This window comes from Cimex lectularius, unplaced genomic scaffold, assembly GCF_000648675.2.
Source record: "Cimex lectularius strain Harlan isolate CLEC.00 unplaced genomic scaffold, Clec_2.1 scaffold212, whole genome shotgun sequence".
NCBI lineage: Eukaryota > Metazoa > Arthropoda > Insecta > Hemiptera > Cimicidae > Cimex > Cimex lectularius.
In genome coordinates, this window is record NW_019392965.1 from 199,414 (window position 1) to 222,339 (window position 22,926).

A 22,926-nucleotide genomic window follows, 5' to 3' on the forward strand; every position below is an offset into this window, starting at 1 on the left:
AAATCTTTTTACTTTTCAACTACATTCGTAACAAATTCAATTCAAATTCCGTCATTTGTGAGTTTTTGGACAAAAACAGTGATTACAACTCCCCTAATCTAATTGCGTAAAATACTTCTTAAAAATGCATAATTTAAATACTATGTATATATTCACTAATTTCGTGGTCCGCTTGACCAATTAATACATTACAATTAATTAAGGTTTTTAGTTTAGATAAAAAAGTCAATGGCACGAGCGGGATTCGAACCCACGATCTTCGGCTTGATACGCCGCTGATTGAAAAATGGCAATAAGGAGGGAAAATTCAAAAGGTGGGGTTGAGATGGGAAGTTGGTGTCCGAGTGGATCGAGGTCACGATAGCTCAAGTGGTAGAGCAGCGGCGTATCTAGCCGAAGATCGTGGGTTCGAATCCCGCTCGTGCCATTGATTTTTTATCTCAACTAAAAACCTTAATTACTATGTATATAAACAATATGTATACATAAATATTTTGCAACATCCGTCGGTCTACGGCAAAATATTTTTTTAAAATTTAATTATATTTTAGATTGGAGGGACATTGCAAAATAGGTTTTACAAAAATATATATATATTTTAAAAATAAAGTTGATATTCGTTTTTTCAAAAATAAAAAATTAATTTTCTTAATCTCAAACTTTAAATATTATTATTTAATTATTATTAGTATTAATGAGATCTTTATAAACAGATAGTTCAATACAGTTGATCATTTCTATTAAACGACATCAGCTGGAGAAAAATTAGAAAAAATGAAAACCCGCATTCAGTAAAGTAGGTTTTAAAAAATTATTTTTTAAGTACCCTTTTTAGGTAATGGTTTTTTTATTACCACAAAAATTTATTTTAGATTTTTTTTTTTGGGGGGGGGGGTTATTACATAAAAATTGTATTTAGCAACTTGATATGAAAGCATTTACCAATAGGGTAAGATATAAAAAAATAAATAAATAAAAACAATTTCGATTTGTTTTGAGCACCTTTAAAAACCCTTAAATACGAATTTTCGTGTCACTAAAAAATGAAAATTTTTGACTGGATTCACCGGGACAATTTTTGTTTTTTTACTCGATGTCTGGTGTTCTACTTAAAAATTCATAATTTCTCCGGATGTAAACCAAATTCAATGTTATTTGAAAAGGACAATCTTAATACTTTCAGCTTATTTCAACTAGGTTTTGGTTTTGTCATTATAAGTGGGAAAAATAAGGACGAAATCAACAAAAACTCATTAAATACATGAATCTCTTATCTCCGGCTCGTGCTTAAAATGAATTAGATTTTTTTTTTCAAACAAAAATGTCTCTTTGCTTACTTTTCAGGTAGCGTCTTTTATACCCAGGTGCCAAGTATTAGAAGTATCGACCAGTTTTTCACTTACGCACACTTTTCTGGATCAAGTCTATATGGCCTTGAAGAAGAAAGTAAATTTAGTTTCCTACTGCCAACTCCTTTACAAACTTGTTGGCAATAGCAACTAAATTTGCTTTCTTCTTCAAGATCATACCTCATCATCCAAAGTGTTCGCAAATTCTATGTTGAAATAATGACCGAGGGAAATATCAAAATAGGTTGAAATATTTATTTAGCATGATGTAAAGTTGATATTCGTTTTTCTCACCTCGAAAAACCTCAAAAAACATTTTCGAGAGAATCAAAATATAATTTTCGCTGTCCAAATGTCTGAGATATTTTGTAGAAAATCATAAAAATGGTGATAACTTTGAAACGATGGAGCGTCGGTGGCCGTAACGGTTTAGGCGTTGAGACAGCGCTCATCACTGTAAGGTAAAGGTCCCGGGTTCGAATCCAGCGGCCCTGCATTCGAACCCGACATACTTACAAATGGAAAAAAAATTAAAATTCCCCAACCTGTGCCTGTTTTTTTAAAAGAGTTCGTTCATTTATCAGTTTCTTTCCGTTTAGAAGTAACTTTAAAATAACTAAATAAATTGTGTTTTAATAAAGCCTTCGAAGAGAAGTAAAATCTAAACTTCATTGGTTGAACTGCGATGGCATCCAAAGAAATGTGGTCAGTATGTGCATTTCGATTGTTCTTCGATATGGTTGACATGCTATACTTTTTCAAAATTGGCTGGCTTTTCCAGCTAACTGCTTGGTTTGTGTTTTACCTGTTAGGACAGAAACAGGCAAAATCATGGAAAAACAAAATATGAGGGGGTGTTCCTCAGGGCTCCGTTCTTGGCTTCATTTGGCACGTTTAAAAGTCCTTTCCAGTCTAAAAAAATAATATCCGAAAGTAAAAAATGTATCAATTTGTACTGGAGATGTTGAAGTTTTCTTTCAGAATTCAATTATTTCAATTTATCGTTGTTTAAAGTTAAGTTTACATAAATATCGAGACCTCAAAGAAAACTTCAATATCTCCAGTACGAACCGATGAATTTTTGAGGATAAATGTTTTCACTTATTTCAAAAGTACTTTCAATTCTAAAAAATGATACCAGAAAGTTGAAAATTCATCGATTCGTTCACACATTCCAAAAGTCTTCACGTTTAGAAGTTACTTTAAAAGAAAAAATAACTTTTTTATTAAAGCCTTGCGAAGAGAAGTAAAATCTAATCTTCATTGGTTAAGTTGACGACGTACGAAAGGCTGTTGACAGTGGCACGGTCATTGGTCACTGTGTGCTTTTCTATTTTACTTCGGTACGGTTGGCCAGCCTATTGAAAAAAAGAGATAAGGCTAAGGAGACTTCCTTGAGAGACTCCCGATTTTACTGGAATATAAGACGATGCCAGTGAGGTAGGATTGCAGGATATAGTAAAAGGTACTGGTCTGATCTTGATCTTGAGTTTCCATTGTAAACCCATGTGCCATACCGGGTCGAAAGCCTGGGCTCCGTCTAGGAATTGTCTCAAATTGACATTTCTGCAATGAAGACACCTGGACAAAATGAGAACGACACGGTTGAAAATTGTAAGTTCAGAGTACACCTCTCATTTTGTTTTTTTTTAAATACCCGAAACCTTCTAGTATTTCGGATTTTGCGATTTTGCTGGCAAAAGATAACATTTCCATATCCTCGTTGAAATTACGCTATCGCTTTTTTGAAGGTCCCTCAAATGATCCCGCATCTCCTCCAAAAAAAAAAAAAAAAAAAAAAAAAAAACAAGATTCTTCGCCATTATTTCATTCGGTCTGGAGGCGTTGAAGTTTTCCTTAAGAACANGAAACCTTCTAGTATTTCGGATTTTGCGATTTTGCTGGCAAAAGATAACATTTCCATATCCTCGTTGAAATTACGCTATCGCTTTTTTGAAGGTCCCTCAAGACATCTCGTATCTCCTCCAAAAAAAAAAAAAAAAAAAAAAAAAAAACAAGAAACTACAAAACGCATCGATTCGGTCTGGAGGCGTTGAAGTTTTCCTTAAGAACACAAAATTTTATATTCAACATGTAACTGGTTAAAAATGAAGAAAATTGGAAATTTGAATAAAATATGAAAATTTAATTATTCAGAAATCGTGAGATGCGGTCTGGTGTGATGTAGGTTTCAGAAAAACATTTTCTTTATCGTGACAACGTTTCGATCTTTAATGAGATCATCTTCAGGGCTCAAAGTGTTTGTCTTCTGTCTTGTATCTAATCACCACACATATGAAAATTTAATTTGTGTTGATTTTTTCAAACCTATTTAACTTTAAACAACAACCATCAGTTAACACGATAAATTAAAATTATTGAGTCCTGAAGGAAAACTTCAATATCTCCAGAACGAATCGATGAATTTTTAACTTTTTGGTATCATGGTCTCCAGAACAAATTGATGACTCTGGTATAATATTTTATGGTTGAACAGGACTTTTAAAATGTCTGACAAAATTTATCCTCAAATATTCTCTGATTCGTTCTGAATATATCGAAGTTTTCCTTCAGAACTCGATAATTTCATTTTTTGTCTCGTTACTTTAAAATTAAATGAATAAAATATTAAGATGTTTATTTTTAAACCTAAATTAAAACAAAAAGAAATTTCAATTATCGAATTCCGAAGGAAAACATCAATATCTTTAGAACAAATCGATCATTTTATTTTGTACTTTTTGGTACCTTTTTTTAGAATGGAAAGGATTTTTAACATGAGTGGAAAAATAGAGCATTACTTTTGGATAAAAACGTTGATCAGGGGGTCGGCTTAACGGGCCCACGGAATTTTTAAATTATTAAAACTAACTTTAAACAAAAACAGTTTCAAGATAAATTGAAAGTATCGAGTTCTGAAGGAAAACATCGTCATCTCTAGAACAAATCGATAATTGATTTTTACTTTTTGGTATATATATGTATATATATATTTTATAATGGAAAGGACTTCGAACATGAATGAATAAATAGAGAATTACCTTTGAATTCAAAAGTTGATCAACAGGTTGGGTTAACGGGGCAACTTAATTTTTAAATTTTAGAATGTTCAAATCTAACTTTAAACAAACACAATCGGTTACACGATAAATTGAAAATATCGAGTCCTTAAGGAAAACTTCAATATCTCCAGAACGAATGGATGAACTTTTGACTTTGTGATATCATTTTTTAGATTGAAAAGTACTTTTGAAATAAGTGAAAACATTCAACTTCAAAAATTCATCGGTTCGTACTGGAGATATTGAAGTTTTCTTTGAGGTCTCGATATTTTCAATTTATCCCGCAACTGATTAATTGAATAAAATATGGAAATTCAATGTATGTACATTTTTGTAAATCTAACTTTAAAAAACGATAATTTGAAATAATTGAATTCCGGAGGAAAACTTCAATATCTCCAGTACAAATTGGTACAATTTTTACTTCGGATATTCTAATATTTTTAGACTAGAAAGGACTTTCAGATGGGCCAAATGAAGCCAAGAATGGAGCCCTGAGGAACACCCCTCACATTTTGTTTTCCCATGATTGCCTGTTCCTGTCCTAACAGGTAAAACAGAAACCAAGCGATTACCTAGAAAAGCCAACCAATATTGAAAAAGAATAGCATTTCAACCATATCGTAGAACAATCAAAATGCACATACTGACCACACTTCTTCTGACGCCATCACTCAGTTCAACCAATGAAGTTTAGATTTTACCCAGGCTTTCGACCGGTATGGCACATGGGTTTAGAATGGAAACTCAAGATCATTCCCAGTACCTTTTACAATAACCTGCAATCGTACCTCACTGGCATCGTCTTATATTTCAGTAAAATCGGGAGTCTCCCAAGGAAGTCTCCATAGGCTTATCTCTATTTTTTCAATAGGCTGGCCAATCGTACCGAAGTAAAATTGAAAAGCACACAGTGACCAATGACCGTGCCACCGTCAACAGCCTTTAGTACGTCATCAACTGAACCATTGAAGATTAGATTTTACTTCGCTTCGAAAGACTTTAATAAATGACTTATTTTTTTCTTTTAAAGTAACTTCTAAACGTGAAGACTTTTGAAATGTGAGAACGAATCGATGAATTTTTGACTTTCTGTTATCATTTTTTAGAATTGAAAGTACTTTTGAAAAAAGTGAAAACATTTATCCTCAAAAATTCATCGGTTCGTACTGGAGATATTGAAGTTTTCTTTGAGGTCTCGATATGTGTGTAAACTTAACTTTAAACAACGATAAATTGAAATAATTGAATTCTGAAGGAAAACTTCAACATCTCCAGTACAAATTGATACATTTTTTACTTTCGGATATTATTTTTTTAGAATAGAAAGGACTTTTAAACGTGCCAAATGAAGCCAAGAACGGAGCCCTGAGGAACACCCCCTCATATTTTGTTTTTCCATGATTTTGCCTGTTTCTGTCCTAACAGGTAAAACACAAACCAAGCAGTTAGCTGGAAAAGCCAGCCAATTTTGAAAAAGAATAGCATGTCAACCATATCGAAGAACAATCGAAATACACATACTGACCAGATTTCTTTGGATGCCATCGCAGTTCAACCAATGAAGTTTAGATTTTACCTCTCTTCGAAGGCTTTATTAAAAGACAGTTTATTTATTTTAAAGTTACTTCTAAACGGGAAGATTGCTGTAAATAAACAAACTCTCTTAAAAAACAGGTACAGGTTGAGGAATTCTTTAAATCCAAGTAGTTTCAAAGTTATCAACATTTTTGTGATTTTCAACAAAATATCTCAGACATTTGGACGGCGAAAATTATATTTTGATTCTCTCGAAAATGTTTGTAGAGGTTTTTCGAGGTGAGATAAACGAATATTAACTTTATTTCTCGCTAGAAAACATTTCAACCTAATTTGCTAAGTCCCTCGGTCATTACTTCAACAATGAATTTGGCACCTATAAGGTATAAAAGATGCTACCAGTAAAGTAAGCCAAGAAACTTTTTTAAAATAATTTAATGGATTTTAAGAACCTTTTAAAACCTTTAAACATGAATTTTCATGCAATAAAAAAAAGTCATTTTTGCCTTGTAGGCATAAAAATACGGTTAACATATGTTTTTAGGAATAAATAAAAGCGATATTCTTTTTTCGCACTCCAAAAAACCCTAAAAACAATTTTCGAGAAAATGAAACAATATTTTTTCCCCTAAAAATTTTCGTCTTCCAAATGATCCGATTTTTTTTTAACAAATCACAAAAATTGTGATAGCTTTGAAATGAGTCCACTGGAAACTGGATAGAGTTTTAGAATTTTATAAACTACACGTAATATCATCAATCAGAGGCCTGTCAATAAACAAGGACCGGAGACAAAAAATAATTTATTGAAGAAGTTTTTGTTGATTTTATCCTTATTTTTCTCACTTATAATGACATAAAATCTCAACCTTGTTAACATAAGCTGAAAGTAATAAGATCCTTCTTTCTAACGTTTATAATCACCTTGAATTTGGATAAAATCCAGAGAAGTTATGAAGTTTTAAGTGGAACACCAGATATCGACGAGAACATTTCCATTTTTTTATTGATACGAAAATTTGTATTCAAGGGTGCTAAAGAGCGCTCAACACGAATCTAATTTTTTAATATATTTGTTAAATATATTTTATTCAACTTTACTCTATTGGTAGCGTCTTTTATTTCTAGGGCCAAATGCAATTATGTAATGGCAGAGGGGCATAGGAAAGCAGGTAAAAAAAAATTATCAGCAACAAACATATTTGGTATTCATCTTTCGTACCCCACAAAACCCCTAAAAAAACATTTTTTGAACATCGAAACCTTGTTGACATGCTTTTAAAGAAGACAGATTAGGCTTTCTAACGGTCGTAATAACTTTATTTTGGATAAAATCCTTGAGAGCTCAAGGGTGCTTGAGACGAATCACTCCCAATAGTGAGAGAAAGAAAGAAAGAGCAAGAGAGAAAAAGAGAGAGAGAGAGTGAGAGAGAGAGCCAGGGGAAAAAAGATAGTAAGAGAGTGAAAAAGATTGAGGGATGAGAGGGAAAGAGAGTGAGCGAGTGACAGATAAAAAGAGAAAGAAGATGGAAAAGAGTGAGAGACTGAGAGGGGAGTGAAGAGAGAGAGAAAGAAAGTGAAAGCGATGAGAGCGAGAAGGTAGAGAGAAAGATTGAAAAATTTGTAAAGGTTTGAACAAGGCAGAATCAGAGCCAGAAAGTGATAGAAAGAGTTAGAGAAGAAAGTGAGGCAGAATAAGAGAGGAGAGAGAGAGAGAGAGAGTGAGAGAGAGAGAGAGAGAGTATGTGGGTGTGAAAAGAGATAGCGAAAGTGAGAGAGAGAGAGAGAGAGTGAGNGAGAGAGGGAGAGGGAGAGGGAGAGGGAGAGATAGAGGGAGAGGGAGAGAGATATGCAGATATGGTCTTTGCTAACTTGTCGATTTTTGAACAGATTAATTTAAACTTTTGGCTCGATTTTTTTTCAGTTGTTAGAACTAATAAATGTAAAAGTTTTTATTTCTACTGACATTTCTGAATTTGATTAAGAATTGGATATTAATTCCGTATAAATTAGTAGAAACGTTGATCCCTTCCTTCTAATTGAAGCTAATTTGGCCAAACCATCTACTTTTTCATTATGTCATTTTCATTTTTTTTGTATTGAGCTTAAGGAGTTGTATTTTTGATAGAATTTCGAAAATTATTGCAATTAATTTTGTTAAATTTTGTGAGACAGCTCTTACGCATCGTCGTAAATCGACGCATTTGATATGGCAATTGATAATTATGCGGAATTAATGTTAGACTCCGTTGGTAATTTTATCAAGAATTCACATTCATTTTGAGGATCATAAATACCACGAGTTTCTCCGTTTTAGAGAAGTCAGTAAACACAAGTCGGTTAGGGGTTAGATGTTGGGTGTTTGAACATTTTGGCAAGGGCTTAGTGATTTATCCCGCGTTCAGCTATTTTCAAAATGTCAAGTTTTAACTATAAACGGAGAAGAGTTTTCTGTCCGCACCTTTTAAATAAAGAAGACGCGCTCTTCATATGCGTAAGTCTGGATAGTGATAAAAGGTGGAATTAACGAGTAATTCTGTCATTTTGCGATTATCCCTCTGTTTGGCTGGGGTCACGTTGCGCGGTGTCATTTGACGAAGGGCTGTGAAGAACGAAGAATGAAGAATGAGAGAGGGGTGAAGCTGTCGGTAGGATAGAGTTCGCCGCTTAGCGGTGCCTGTCGTCCTATCGTGTAACTATTGGAGGGCGCCTTTCAGAGAAACGGCCAGTCTCTCGAGTACGCTCGTCGGTCTAACTTCGCAGCTCAGGCACGCAGCCACTCTCGAGTAACACTTGAGAAAAAAAATTAAAGATAAATATATTAAAAAAAAATCAAGTCGTGACTTTGGAAGTATGATTTTCAAATAACTCCCGGAGGTCATTCGGTGAGGGAATGTGGTTCAAATCGTCCTCCGAGATGAAAATCTCTGTGTTTTTGTGCGTCGTCGTACTTTCCGGAGTCTCGGGGAACAAGGACGTCATCGGAAGCAGGATCGGGGGCCATCCGATCCCGGCCAAGGGACCTCTCGGGGGCGGCATCGCTCTCAACAACTGCCCCTGGTCGTGCACGTGCGTCGGCCTAGCTGTCGACTGCTCGAGACGCGCCTTGACCCAGGTCCCGAGGAATCTGCCGCAGCACGCCGAACGACTGTAAGTACAAATTGAAAATTGAACTTTACACTGACAGGCTCGAAACATGGGCCGCTGTTGACAGGCCGAAATGTCAGACGCGGTAAACAACTGACAGGGCCTCCAGAACCGCCGACTCTCGGGCAGAGTTCTTCAGCACTCCGTCCTTAAGAATTCCTTCGATTTTCTCCCCCCCCCCCTTTAAAATTGTTTACCATGATTAAAGAACTAAGAGGCATGGTCGTCGAGGGATCGGGTAATGATTTCATGCTAGACCGACCCTCGATTAACTCAAAATTAATCTTTATCTCCTTTCTTTTAGCTTTGTTTTAATCGACGAGTGCATCTGGAAGTGGCAACTCTTCAGCAGGGTGATGAAGACCTCCTTGGTCCAATGTCCCTTCTTTACTCCACATCCTCTGACATGACTTCATATAAAAATGACCACTTCAACCTTCATTATCTCAAAAACTTTCTTTTTACTTTAAAACTCAGTCGGTTTTGATTGATTCTGAAAGTACCCCAAAAAGAAATTTAATTTTAATCTCTACAACTAAGAACCTTAAACTTGCTAATGCTTCATCTCAGTGCGTAAATATCCGTGAGAAGAATACCATCGGTGGAGCTGTCCCTTAATCTCTTACCATCGGAATATGAACGAAGTGATTTCTTTGATTCAAAATCAAACGAAATTTTCATAAATTACATAACACATACTGCATTATGCGTTGGGTGCGATCGATAGGTGCTTAACAAGTAAACAAAATATGTTAAATAAGATTTCAAACTTATGGATTTTTTGCGATATCTTGCACATTAAAGTCTTCAACGGGACATAAAAAAAGAACTTAAAAGTTCTTATGTTCAATTTTGCTGCATATTGCTTCAGCTACATTAAATCTAAAAAAAAGAGTCTCCAAAAATAAAGCTGCATATAAAGTAAATAAAATTAAATATTAAAAATAAATATATAAAAAAATAAATAAAAACAGCAAATTTATTGTATATAAACTGTAAAAACAAGAAGTTAAATTGTTATAAAATATTTAAGATTAATACCTTAAAAAAATAATTACAAACTAAAATATGTTAATTAAGTAAGTAAAAAAATTAAACTATTAATTTATTCCCGCTATACAAAAAAAAATCAAAAGGATTGATTACTTGAACATAAGTAATTAATTAATAGAATGAAGGTTGTTTAGCTAAATTATTAAATGAAAAATTACAAATTAATTTGAGATGATTTATTGGCCTTGTTCATTAGTCTAACAAGACGAGTATTTTGTCCATATTTTTGGTTGTAAGATTCAATAAAAAAAAGTCCTGTATGTTCTAGTTTTCACAGAAGGAGCACAAAAATTATCAATAACTTCTAATAAAATTAATACGTAATAAAGTAATCTGCGTGTTTTAATTGAATTTAAATTGAGGTCAGTTTTCAACTAGGCGTAATTAATATTTACTTAGAACAATTTATTTTGAACCTTTTTAAATCTTAGATATTTATATGATATTGTATGGGTACCAAAATAGAGGGACAATAGACAATGCCAAAAATGTTATAATTACAATAAACAATTTGGTATTTAGTACGAACGATAAAACAGCATTTTTTCAGATTTAAATTTCAATTGTTAAGGAAAGAAGAGTCCAAAGAATATTATTAGGAAAGACGTATTCGTCCAAAATAATACAGATCCTCCTAAAAAATTCAAATTTTTAAGTAAAGATAAATCTAAAGAATATTATTAGAAAATAAGTATTCGTCCAAAATTATACAGATCCACCTAAAAAATTTAAATTTTTAAGTAAAGAAGAATCTAACGAATATTATTAGGAAATAAGTGTTCGTCCAAAATAATTCAGATCCACCTAAAAAATATAAATTGTTAAGTAAAGAAGAGTCCAAAGAATATTATTAGGAAAGAAGTATTCGTCCCAAATTATACGGATCAACCTAAAAATTTTGAATTGTTAAGTAGAGAAGATTTCAAAGAATATTATTAGGAAATAAGTATTCGTCCACAATTATACAGAACCACCTAAAAAATTTCAGTTGTTAAATAAAGAAGAGGCCAAAGAATATTATTAGGAAAGAAGTATTCGTCCAAAATTATTCAGATCCACGTAAAAAATGTAAATATTTAAGGAAAGAAGAGTCCAAAGAATATTATTATTTTATTATTATATTTAATTTAAAAGAGAAAATACTGAAATCTTTAGAGTAACGATAAAAAAATGAGAAGAAAATTTAGACAATGCCATAAATGTTATAATTACAATAATCAATTTGGTATTTAATACGAACGATAAAACAGCATTTTTCCAGATTTAAATTTAAATTGTTAAGTAAAGAAGAGTCTAAAGAATTTTATTAGGAAAGAAGTATTCGTCCAAAATAATACAGATCCACCTAAAAAATTTAAATTTTTAAGTAAAGATGAGTCTAAATAATATTATTACGAAAGACGAATTCGTCCAAAATTATACAGATCCACCCTAAAAATTAAAAGATTATAAATTGTGTAATGAGAAATTTGTTATATAAATCTTACAACCTAAGACAAATTAATTTTACTCCCTTAAAATATACTTAGATAATTAAAAGTCCCGGACTACGTAGACTACCTTACTTACAATACAATACTTACAATACTACCTTACAACTGTTACTTTAAATTTTTCTCATGTTAAAAATACACACAGGAAATAAATATAGGTTTTCCCCGTCAAACTAACCACTTTTAACTTCAATTTTAACCTTTTTTCATTTCAAATTAACCCCTTTCTTAAAGCATTGACAAACAAAAATTAGGAGATGGTTATAGCATTTAAGCTTGTAAAGTAAAAGTACTGTAATTTGCAAATTTTTTTCAAATTTAAAAGAATTGGGCTTTTAGAGAACCATATTAAAATTAATAGAAATTATACATTTAAAAGGATATAAATTAAATACCAAAATAAAAGGTTTTTTTCTTTAATTTGAGATAAAGTGATGTAAAAACAAATAATTCCTATATTAATTTGAGTTTATAGATTTTTAAAAATAATTAATTTTAAATGAACCCTTTTTAGCTTCAAAAAATTAACCCTTTCGGAAAATTCCTGATGAAAAGTCCTGCATATTTGGAGAAAAAATAAAGGATTCTTCTATTAAGTTGAGTTTTTAAAAAATATAATATTGTTCTTTGTTTTTTAAAATCAAGTTAACATTTTTTAATTTCAAATTAACTCTGTCTGTCTTTGATTTCAAATTAACTTTTCGTAAAATTCCTGTATACTAATGAAAAAATAAAGAAGAAAATATTGTCTATAATTGAAAATTAACCTTCTAAATAACCAAATTAACCTTTCTTACCTTCAAATTAACCATTTTTCTTGTCTAATTTTTTTAAAGGATGGTTTAATTTGATGTTATAAAAGGGTAATTTGGCGGAAAAAATCTATAAGTTCCATCGAAAAAACTTATGAAAACTACGATAACACATGCTTTTGTACATTAAATGGTTAACGAAAAAAAGACACGAGACAACTGCCTTTTTTAACCTCTCTTGCCAATAAGAACAATCTACGAATTGTATATCTAAATTATCTTGCTTTGCTAAAAACATGTTTTTTTTGGTTACACTTCAACATAAATCTTGGCTGAAAAAAATTGTGGTTTTGTAGTGCTGATTTTCGTGTTTAAAAATCGTAAAACCACATAAAAGAGTCGATGTTATAATATTTGTGAAGTAGTTTTCCTTACGGTATTTCATGTTTCAAAACTTCTACTTTTCAAGCACTTGTCTCTTACTGAACAAGTTTAATGAACGTTAAGCTTAAAACGGTTAAATTTCTAACCGTTTAAATCATTAGAAATAGTTTCAAAGTCTTGATAAAGAAGAAAGAAGAACGATTTTCTGGAAAACTTGAAGGAATTGATTCTTTTTCTATTTCTTTTCAAATTCAACTTATTCTGATCGTTTATATATAATTATATATATCGATGTAATATATAAAGTTAAAGTTAAGTTTCTGATCGAGTTTTTTTTAACGAGGGTTCGCAACGGCCGAGGTTATATCAACCCTCGGGGTACCGACATATCTTGAAAAAATGGTGCTTTTTGAAAAAAAGCCCATGTTTAAGTATGTCGGGTTGGAATGCAGGGCCGCTGGATTCGAACCCGGGACCTTTACCTTGCAGTGATGAGCGCTGTGTCAACGCCTAAACCGTCGCGGCCACCTACGCCCCCTCGTGTCAAAGTTATCACAATTTTTATGATTTTGTACAAAATATCTCAGACATTTGGACAGCGAAAATTATATTTTGATTCTCTCGAAAATGTTTTTAGAGAGTTTTCGAGGTGAAAAAAACAAATATCAACTTTACATCTTGCAAAAAATAAAATATTTCAACCTATTTTGGTATTTCCCTCGGTCATTATTTCAGCATAGAATTTACGAACACTTTAGATGAAGGTATGATCTTGAAGAAGAAAGCAAATTTGCTAGTTGCTACTGCCAACAAGAGTTGGTAAAGCTAGTTCTAGTTTCTGATCGGGTTGGAATTCTTTTAGTTTCTGCTCAGTTTACACCTCTACCAGTAGCAAGTTATTAGATGATGTTTCAATTTGGAATATTTTGGACTTAGAACATATATAAAAGAAAAGAGTCTTCAAAAAAGGGATGGCGAGTTGTAAGTTCAAGGCAAGATAAATCGGAACACTTCAAACGAACTTTTCAAAAAAATATTTTGAACCACTTCCAAAACTAGAAATCTAATGGGACCGGTTTCAATCTGCTGTAAAAGAAAATATGATGAGCTGTTTTGTAGAAAAATGTATAGAAGGGGGATGATCTTTTCGGGAAAAGCGATTTTCTGATGATATAAAATTGTTCTATTTGCTGCTCAATTAACGCAATAAAAACAATTTCATTCTGTACCAAAAAGGTTTTAGTTTAATATACAAAAATACGATGAACTGTTTTGGAAAAAATTGTACCGAACGGCGAAGAACTTTTTGGGAAAAGCGATTTCCTGATGGAGTTAGAATTTTCCCAGGTTCTGGTTAATTTACCCCATAAATACAGGTCGATTCCTCTTCCAGTAGAAAGTTATTGTACGATGTTCCCATTTAGAATATTTTTTACTTAGAATATATATAAAAGACGAGAGCCTTTAAAAAAGGGATAGCGAGTTCAGGGCTACATGAGAACACTTGATTCGGTATTTTCAAAAAATTATTTCAACCATTTCTAAAGCATGGAATCTCGAGAGACCAGATTCATTCTGTGCAAAAACGGTCGTAGTTTATTACAAAAATAAAACAAAATCAAACGAATGCATTATTTGGCCAGAAAAAACTTTCGCTACCACGTTAATTTCATCTAGGAGCCAGGTTACTATTATAATCTCATAAACAGTTCAACACTTTTATTTTCAAATGAATTAAATCGTTTTCTCTTTAATTAACTTAATTTTTTTCATTTGGACTTGATATTAATCCCTGAGGAGGAATTTATATACTTGGTTCGCTTTGCCGCTTGAATTTGCAAAATAATTTCAGTACTTTCAGCAAACTGATAAATGGCTTATGTTAGTACTTATTTATCTTAAATGTGAATGAAAACTAAGTGATTTATTTTTAGTTCATTGATTAACGTTTTTTCTAGAATATAATGTGAGAGTATGTTCGCCTTATTTTGAAGGTAAAACATAAACAAAAAAAAACTCGTTTGAAATTTAATGGAGCAAATCCTGCCAATTCACTAGATAAAAGGGAAAATATCGTATGATTTGTAAGTAAATGTTTTCGTCTGAGATGTCTGCAGAAAAAGTTATGAAGCTGTGGAAGTGTCGCCGAATCGTAGACATCATTTTGAAAAGAGGTACAGGTGTCTTTCGTGTTTTATTTCGACCTCTAACCTTTTCCCACCCACTTCTGATATTATCAGTTCGGTCAGCACGCACTATTTTTACGAATGGGCTTCACGAAGCACCGTTCCGAACAATAAGAACAAAAGATCCTCTCCGATAATCCAGGTTCATTTTGCAATCTTATCGGTCAGACTTGAAAAAATACCTCAATGCAATAAAAGTACAACGATTAAGCGTCTCAAACCAATATGGATTTTGTGCATAAAAGTAAATGATTAGAACAAAAAAAACCTAATCGGATAGCTCTCACCGAGGGGTGTTATAATTCGAAGAATAAAATAAGCAATATATGTGTGTCCCATGGCCAATTGTTGATTCGTTATCGGGCGTCGTTATTCCCCTGATGACAAGTTCCACAGGGGAAGCGGGTGGAATAATAATGAAAATAGAAACGGGGTGAGCACATAGAAGCCGGGGGGATGGCGAGGGTGTTTTTGGAGCAATGAGTGATCAAAGGTTGAGATATCCCAAGGGAGAAATCGAGAAGGGGTGTGACTCACGATGCAGGAGAGAAGAAAACTGGAAGCCACCTTCTGGCCTTTTCTAAAATTCCCGACCAATAGGAAATAACTACTCCTTCTCTGGAGAATAAGATGTAATACTATAATATTATCCATAAGGACGAAAGTTCTAGTTATTACAGCCAGGAAAATTTTGCAGATTGCAAAAAAATCTCTTAAAGGTTTTTGGATCCCTTGGAAGACTTTCGTATTGTTTCTTAAAATTTCACAGCAAATATTTAAATGTTCAAAACACACGACGACAAAAACGTTAATGTTTTGTAAAAATGGAGAGCCACGAAATGCATTTAAAATAAAATTAATATTAAAAAACCACTGGAAAACCTTTAAAAACTCATACAAATCCATAAATATTTTTATAGTATTTTTCTTTTTTTACTTCGCCTGTGGCTTAATTTCTTCTTTAATATTTTCATTTATTTTGTACTGCCGAAAAGTCTATAAGGGGTTTCCTTCTGGCCTCTTCTAAAATTCCAAATTCCAGGAAGAAAAATCAATTTAAATGGAAAATGGGTTTGAACAGTTTTTTAAGCTTAATAGAAATCAAGATTGAAGCACTCCACCTCACTTACTATGCTATCCTCAGTACAATTGAATTTCTAAAATTATAATAATAATAAAAACTAAAAAGCCGTTGGAAAAGCTTAATAGATCCTACAAATCCATAAATACTTTGATAGAATTTCAATAGTAAAAGTAGTAATAGTAAAAAATCTAGAACAAATTGATTCATAAATGAAATAAGAAAATAGAAATATCATAAAATGTTTATGGAAATGATTTTTTTAGCTTTTCTAATCTTTATTTATTTTAATATAAATAAATTTTTAAGCACTCCACCAAGTCTACTCAGTAGAATGTACTAAAAGATATAAACTTATGAACAATAATTTTTTAAAAAACCGTTGAAAATGCATAAAAAATAACTCAAATCCATAAATATTTTTATAGTTTTTATTACTAAAAAGTAGTTGTCAAACATCTAGAACAAATTAATCCAAAAATGAAATAAGAAAATAGAAATCCCATAAAAATATTCACGGAAATGATTTTTTTTAAGCTTTTCCGATCTTTATTTATTTATTTATTATTTTTTTATTGTAAATAAATGTTGAAGCAGTTCACCTAGCCTACTCAGTAGAATTTACTAAAATGTATTAAATTCTGAACAATAATTATTAAAAACTATTTGGAAATGCTTAAAAAATTACTCCCATCCATAAATATTTTTATAGTTGTTATTATTAAAAAGTAGTAGTTGTAAAACATCTAGAACATATCCAGAAATGAAATAAGAAAATAGAAATCCCATAAAAATATTCACGGAAATGATTTTTTTTAGCTTTTCCGATCTTTATTTATTTGTTTATTTTTTTTATTGTAAATAAATTTTGAAGCAGTTCACCTATCCTACTCAGTACAATGTACTAAAATGTATTAAATTCTGAATAATAATTATTAAAAACCCTTTGGAAATGCTTAAAAAATCACTCCCATCCATAAATATTTTTATAGTTTTTATTACCAAAAGTAATAGTTGTAAGATATCTAGAACAAATTAATCCAAAAATGAAATAAGAAAATAGAAATCCCATAAAAATATTCACGGAAATGATTTTTTTAAATTTTAGTTTTTCGAATTTTTATTTATTTATTTTTTATTGTAAATAAATTTTGAAGCAGTTCACCTAGCCTACTCAGTACAATTTACTAAAATGTATTAAATTCTGAACAATAATTATTAAAAACCCTTTGGAAATGCTTAAAAAATCACTCCCATCCATAAATATTTTTATAGTTTTTATTAGTAAAAAGTAGTAGTTGTAAAACATCTAGAACAAATTAATCCAAAAATGAAATAAGAAAATAGAAATCCCATAAAAATATTCACGGAACTGATTTTTTTAGCTTTTCCGATCTTTATTTATTTATTTTTTTTTATTGTAAATAAATTTTGAAGCAGTTCACCTATCGTACTCAGTACAATGTACTAAAATGTATTAAATTCTGAACAATAATTATTAAAAACCCTTTGAAAATACTTAAAAAATCACTCCCATCCATAAATATTTTTATAGTTTTTATTACCAAAAGTAATAGTTGTAAAACATCTCGAACAAATTAATCCATAAATGAAATAAGAAAATAGAAATCCCATAAAAATATTCACGGAAATGATTTTTTTTAAATTTTAGTTTTTCGAATTTTTATTTATTTATTTTTTATTGTAAATAAATTTCGGAGCAGTTCACCTTGCCTACTCGGTACAATTTACTAAAATGTATTAAATTCTGAACGATAATTATTAAAAACTCTTTGGAAATGCTTAAAAAATCGTTCAAATCTATAAATATTTGTGTATTAATTTGTTCTTTGGCATTTTCATGTATGTTTTATTGTCAGAAAATTGTAGTTAGTTGTGCATGGAACTTTTAGTTTTTCAAGTTAAAAAAAAATCCAAGTACCAAAAACCCACCTTATTAACATTTTATTTCTAATATTAAATAACAAAGTTTTTGTTTTGTTTTTATTTGAATGACGGCCAAAATAATTTTCACAGTCGGTCGTTGAAGTGTGACAGATACATCCACACCCCTTCGACCAATTGGGAACGCTAAGAACCAGGAGTTCGATTATAAGAAAAGAAATTCCATCGCATGGAATTTAACAACTTATACAAACAATATTGAATATCTATTTTTAACTTGTTCGGTTTATAAATCGGGATTTAAAACACCTTGTGTAATATCAAAGGGTTCTGAGTACGCCATAAATTACGGGTACCTATTTTCGGTTCTTAAGTACCCAGGGGCCCCCTGTCCAGGGGAGCGTTGTTTAATATACTAGGCAGTTTCGGCCCTATTTTGGTCTTAATCGAAACAAGAGAGACGCCAACATCTCAAGAATCCAGGAGGCCGTGTGAAGGTTTTTGAGAAGTTCATTTTTTGGACGAGTCAGGATCGAACTTTCCCTACGTATTGGATTAATATTTACAGCTTGAAATTGTCCAGAATTTTTTTGTAAGGATCAAGCGGTTGAAAATCTACACCGTATGAGGTTTAATTACTTAATTGCGTAATATCATTATGAAAAACTGGCCAATCCATATCTGATTGGCTGGTAGAAAGGTTGAAAAATTATTCGAGCAAAAGTGTGCCAATTTCTTCACAATAATCGACCTTTTAAAGTTGACAAATATCAACTAGCCTGTATGTCCAATTAGCACTTTTTCACAGAAAAAATTAATTTTTTTTAGATAATACAACAATTTTGGTTTTTTAAAAAGAGTCCGGCGAAGTAAGAGAATCCTGAAATTATCCTTTCAGGAATTTATTTCGTCAAGGGCGCTTAATTTGTGCGAAAGAAGGTTGTAGTTATGTTCCGCACAACAGTGGGAGAAGTGTGTAGAAGCTGTTGAAACTTCGGCTTATTTAAAAATAAATTTTTTATATTTTATCAGAATTGATATCAAATTATTCAAAGCGTTTAAATTATTAATTACCTTACAAATTATGGACATAGGATGACCGATTTGAATTAAAAATTTGTCTTCGAGCTTCTCGTCTAGGCCTAATGATAATGTAGGAAGTTCAGGGGCCGACAAAAAGCTCAGGTCATCGCCTGCTCTCTGCGTGTTTTTGTTTCTTTTTCTCGTCTTTCACGCGTATTTTTCAGCCTGAAGCCATTTGAGTGTCTCGATCTGTTACTAACTCCGCTTTTATATGCAAACTAAGCCGATATCCTAAAATGCTAGCCTCTCATTTCTAACTCAGGTTGTCAGCTACGGAATAGACACACAAAATACAATACGTATTTTGACATGACCACCCGATACAAACATAGCAGTCTGGTTACATTCACTCCCCCATTGTACTCGATATTCCTCGGGACGCGGTCGAACCCACTCAATTCTCGCTAATAAGTTAATTTTACACTCCAGATGTCACACACTCACCCCACAGTACTCGATGTTCCTCGGTGCGGGGTTAGACAACCCCTTACTTTACGCTAATAAATTACATTCAATCCAATAAATTAATATAAACACAACACCCTATACAATATATTGGGTTGTCCGGAAAATAATGCAGGATTTTAAGTTTTCATTAAAAAAAATCTATATAAAATATTCTGTTTACGTTTACAGGANGGTTATTTTATATCAGATGATTTGTTTCTTTACTTACATTAGATTAAGAAAAGAATAAGCATGATGGTACGAAATGAGACTACACATATAAAAAGTTACAAAAACCAAAAGGCGCTTCTAGTAAAGTAGGTGAAAAAATATTTACGTTTAAGAAAATAGGATTTTGAGCACTCTTTTAAAGCCGTTAAATAAGAATTTTCATATGAATAAAAAAATATAAATTTTTTGGCTCGATTCACCAGGGGTATTTTTCGTAACACCTTGGAATTTTATCCAGATTTAATGTTTTTTTTTTCCCCCGGGGCTTCCAACAATAAAGTCATTTCAGCCCCCTCTAACTGCACTGTTGTGGCCGATGGGGTACTCAATATTCCGCCATCGGCCCTACAGTCTAAAAGATCACCCACTTACAACAAACAAATAAATAAATTACTTATAAATAAATACACGACACAATAAAACACAACACAGATACACTTATTTACACAGATATTCACGTTTTATACACTATTTACAAGTGAGGAAACACCCCAGTTTCTCTTAAAAAGTGGAATAGGGGATCCAACATTTGACTTGTTCGCCCGAGTACCGTTTTTATGTCAGGGTTCATGCCTACTCGCTCCCTGTAGGGGGCCTCCTCGACAAGATGAGACACACTGAGCAACCTTTCTCTACAAGCGGGACACCTGCGCGGGTTTTGACCCAGAAACAGATGTCCGTGTGTCAGACGGGTATGGCCAATCCTCAACCGAGTTAACACGATCCTTTCATTTCGTTTCAGATTCTCATGAGGCCATCGTTCAGTCGTGCCCTTAACTCGCAGGAGCTTCTAGGACGACCCGGCCCACTGACGCTGCCAACGCTTTCCTACAGCGTTCTTTACTGCTCGCACAGCGTCACCGGGCCGGATCGCGGTAGCTTGGTCTGGAGGGCGAGACGTCCCAGCTTTCGCTGCCTCGTCTGCACGTTAGTTGCCCTCCAGCCCGACGTGTCCGGGTACCCAGACAACTACTACCGTTTTTCCCGGGCGCTCCAGCGATTTAATGTTATTATAACTCCATTTATGTTTTAGTGGCCAATTGACCAGGTTACCTCTTTCAATTAATTATCCTTTTTATGTAAGGTCTTGGTTGAGATAAAAAATGGCAAAAAGAGGGAAAATTCGAACGGTTGTAGGTTGAGATGGAGAGTTGGTGTCCGAGAGGATCGAAGTCAGGATAGCATAAATGGTTAGGCCATCGGCGTATTGAGCCGAAGGTCGTGGGTTCGAATCCCGCTCGTGACACTGACTTTTTTTTTATCTCAACCAAGACCTTAAATAAAGATTAATTACTTGAAAGAAGTTATTTGGTCCATCGAAACACGAAATCTAATGGATTTAATAAGCAAAATCAAGTATATCTTCACTAAAGCTCTTCGTGGCCATTGCATTTGTTGCCGAGAATCAAATACATTACACATTAGAAAAATGTCAAAAAGAAGGGAAAATTCAAAAGATGGTTTTTAGTGTCCGAGTGGATCGAAGTCACAATAGCTCATGTGGTCGAGCAGCGGCGTATTTAACCGAAGATCGTGGGTTCGAATCCCGCTCGTCAAACTGATTTTTTCTATCTCAACCAATACTTTACATAAAAAGAATAGTTATTATAACTGTTTGAAAGCTTAACCTCTTTTTTTCAGTTTACGTCATCAAAGTTTAGATTTGACTTTAATGAAAGGCGAAAAAAAAATGTATCCCCGGGCGAGCGACTGACATACGGTACATAAATTGTGACGTACTCAGGAAATTAGTTGGAAATATTTTTTTAAACAAAAAAGTGTACAGTCGTTTTATTCACCCAAAACACCTTAATACAAATTTTTACTAAAAAAAGTTGTCTCTAATTTTAAGGTTTCTGCTTTCCAAATGCCTGAGATTTTTTTGTGGAATTTCACTAAAATGTTGGTAACTTTTAAACTACTCAATAGATCTGCGTTAAACTTCATAACGTTTTATTCCTCTATAAACTACTAGTTATGGCACAATCCTGGGCTCCATAAATAATTTAAAAAATATTAAATGAAATAAAATGTTTGAAGGGTTTTTATTGAATTAATCGTTATTTTTGTAACTTACAGTGACATAAAACGAAAACCTTGATTACATAGTCTGAAAGAAGAGAAATCCAGCTTTTTAACGGTCTTAGAAACATTGCACTTGAATAAAATGCATGTAAGTTATGAATTTTTAAGCGTAACAATAAACATCATCGAAAAAAAATTGCATTGATCTATTTTATTGATATAAAAATACATATTTAACTATTTTCAACAGTGTTTAAATTTAATTCGAATTGTTTTTTGCTTACTTTACTGAAAACATTTTTTGTTTGTTTTTGTAACTTTTCATATGTGTAAGTTCATTCAATAAGATCCTGAATATTATTTTATTATCCTAGGTAAACAGCCATATCAAATGATATATAACAACACCGAAATAGATGCATAACAAAGGTTAAAAATATATTTGTAAAAAAATTTCAATTCTAGCACCCATTTGAAAGAATACTCGGACACGTATCTAATATTTTTCCACCTAGAAAACTTTAATTGATAACGGATTTTAAACAATTTGAAACATTTAACCATCAAAAGCAATAAAGAAAACGTTAGCAATTAGAAATTACGTTAACTCAAACCTCCTCGTGGCTATTTTTAATCGCACTTTTACAGATATTCAAGAGGGATCTTCCTATAGCCACTTGGACTGAGATTTTTCTGATGAAATTATCTCGATAGCAGTTATTTGTGCATTTACAATATCCTGTACATGTGTTTTTTAAAAATATATTTGTTCTATTGCTCTTATTAGATTGAAGTGCAAACATTATATACTGCATAGCAAGGCAATGCCTGTCTTATTTCTTTAATTCCTTTAAAGAGTTGTTAAACCGTCACTGGGTCCGTCTAGATTCGCTTGGTTAACCAAACTTTTTGATCTTCCCAGATCATCTTGTACCGTCTCGCTTTTTTCTTTCATAGTTCAGGAACTTTCTTTCCAACAAGTACACACATGTGAATAATCAATATACTTTTGTATGATTACTGCGAGAGGATAAACCAGTTGTATCGTCAACGCAGATTTTAAAATTTCAAAACCAAGCAGAAAAGACCGAGAATTATCCGACCATTTGATCGTTGACGGTCAACTCACTGACATAATTTGAGGTGAATTATAGCATTAGTTATACAAAAAGGGTTAATTTTAGGTATT

At 32.4% G+C, this 22,926-nt stretch overlaps 1 protein-coding gene across 2 annotated transcripts in view; it reads left to right on the forward strand.

Annotated features, from left to right (window-relative positions):
* The first annotated feature begins 8,675 nt into the window (after positions 1-8,675).
* The window catches only part of LOC106664739 (protein slit), a 456,738-nt gene continuing 442,487 nt past the window's right edge, over positions 8,676-22,926 (forward strand). For both annotated transcript variants that reach the window (XM_014390718.2, XM_014390719.2), the window contains exon 1: positions 8,676-9,100. In XM_014390718.2, coding sequence (XP_014246204.1) covers positions 8,844-9,100 — 257 coding nt within the window. In that variant the 5' untranslated portion in view covers positions 8,676-8,843. The remainder of the gene's footprint in view (positions 9,101-22,926) is intronic.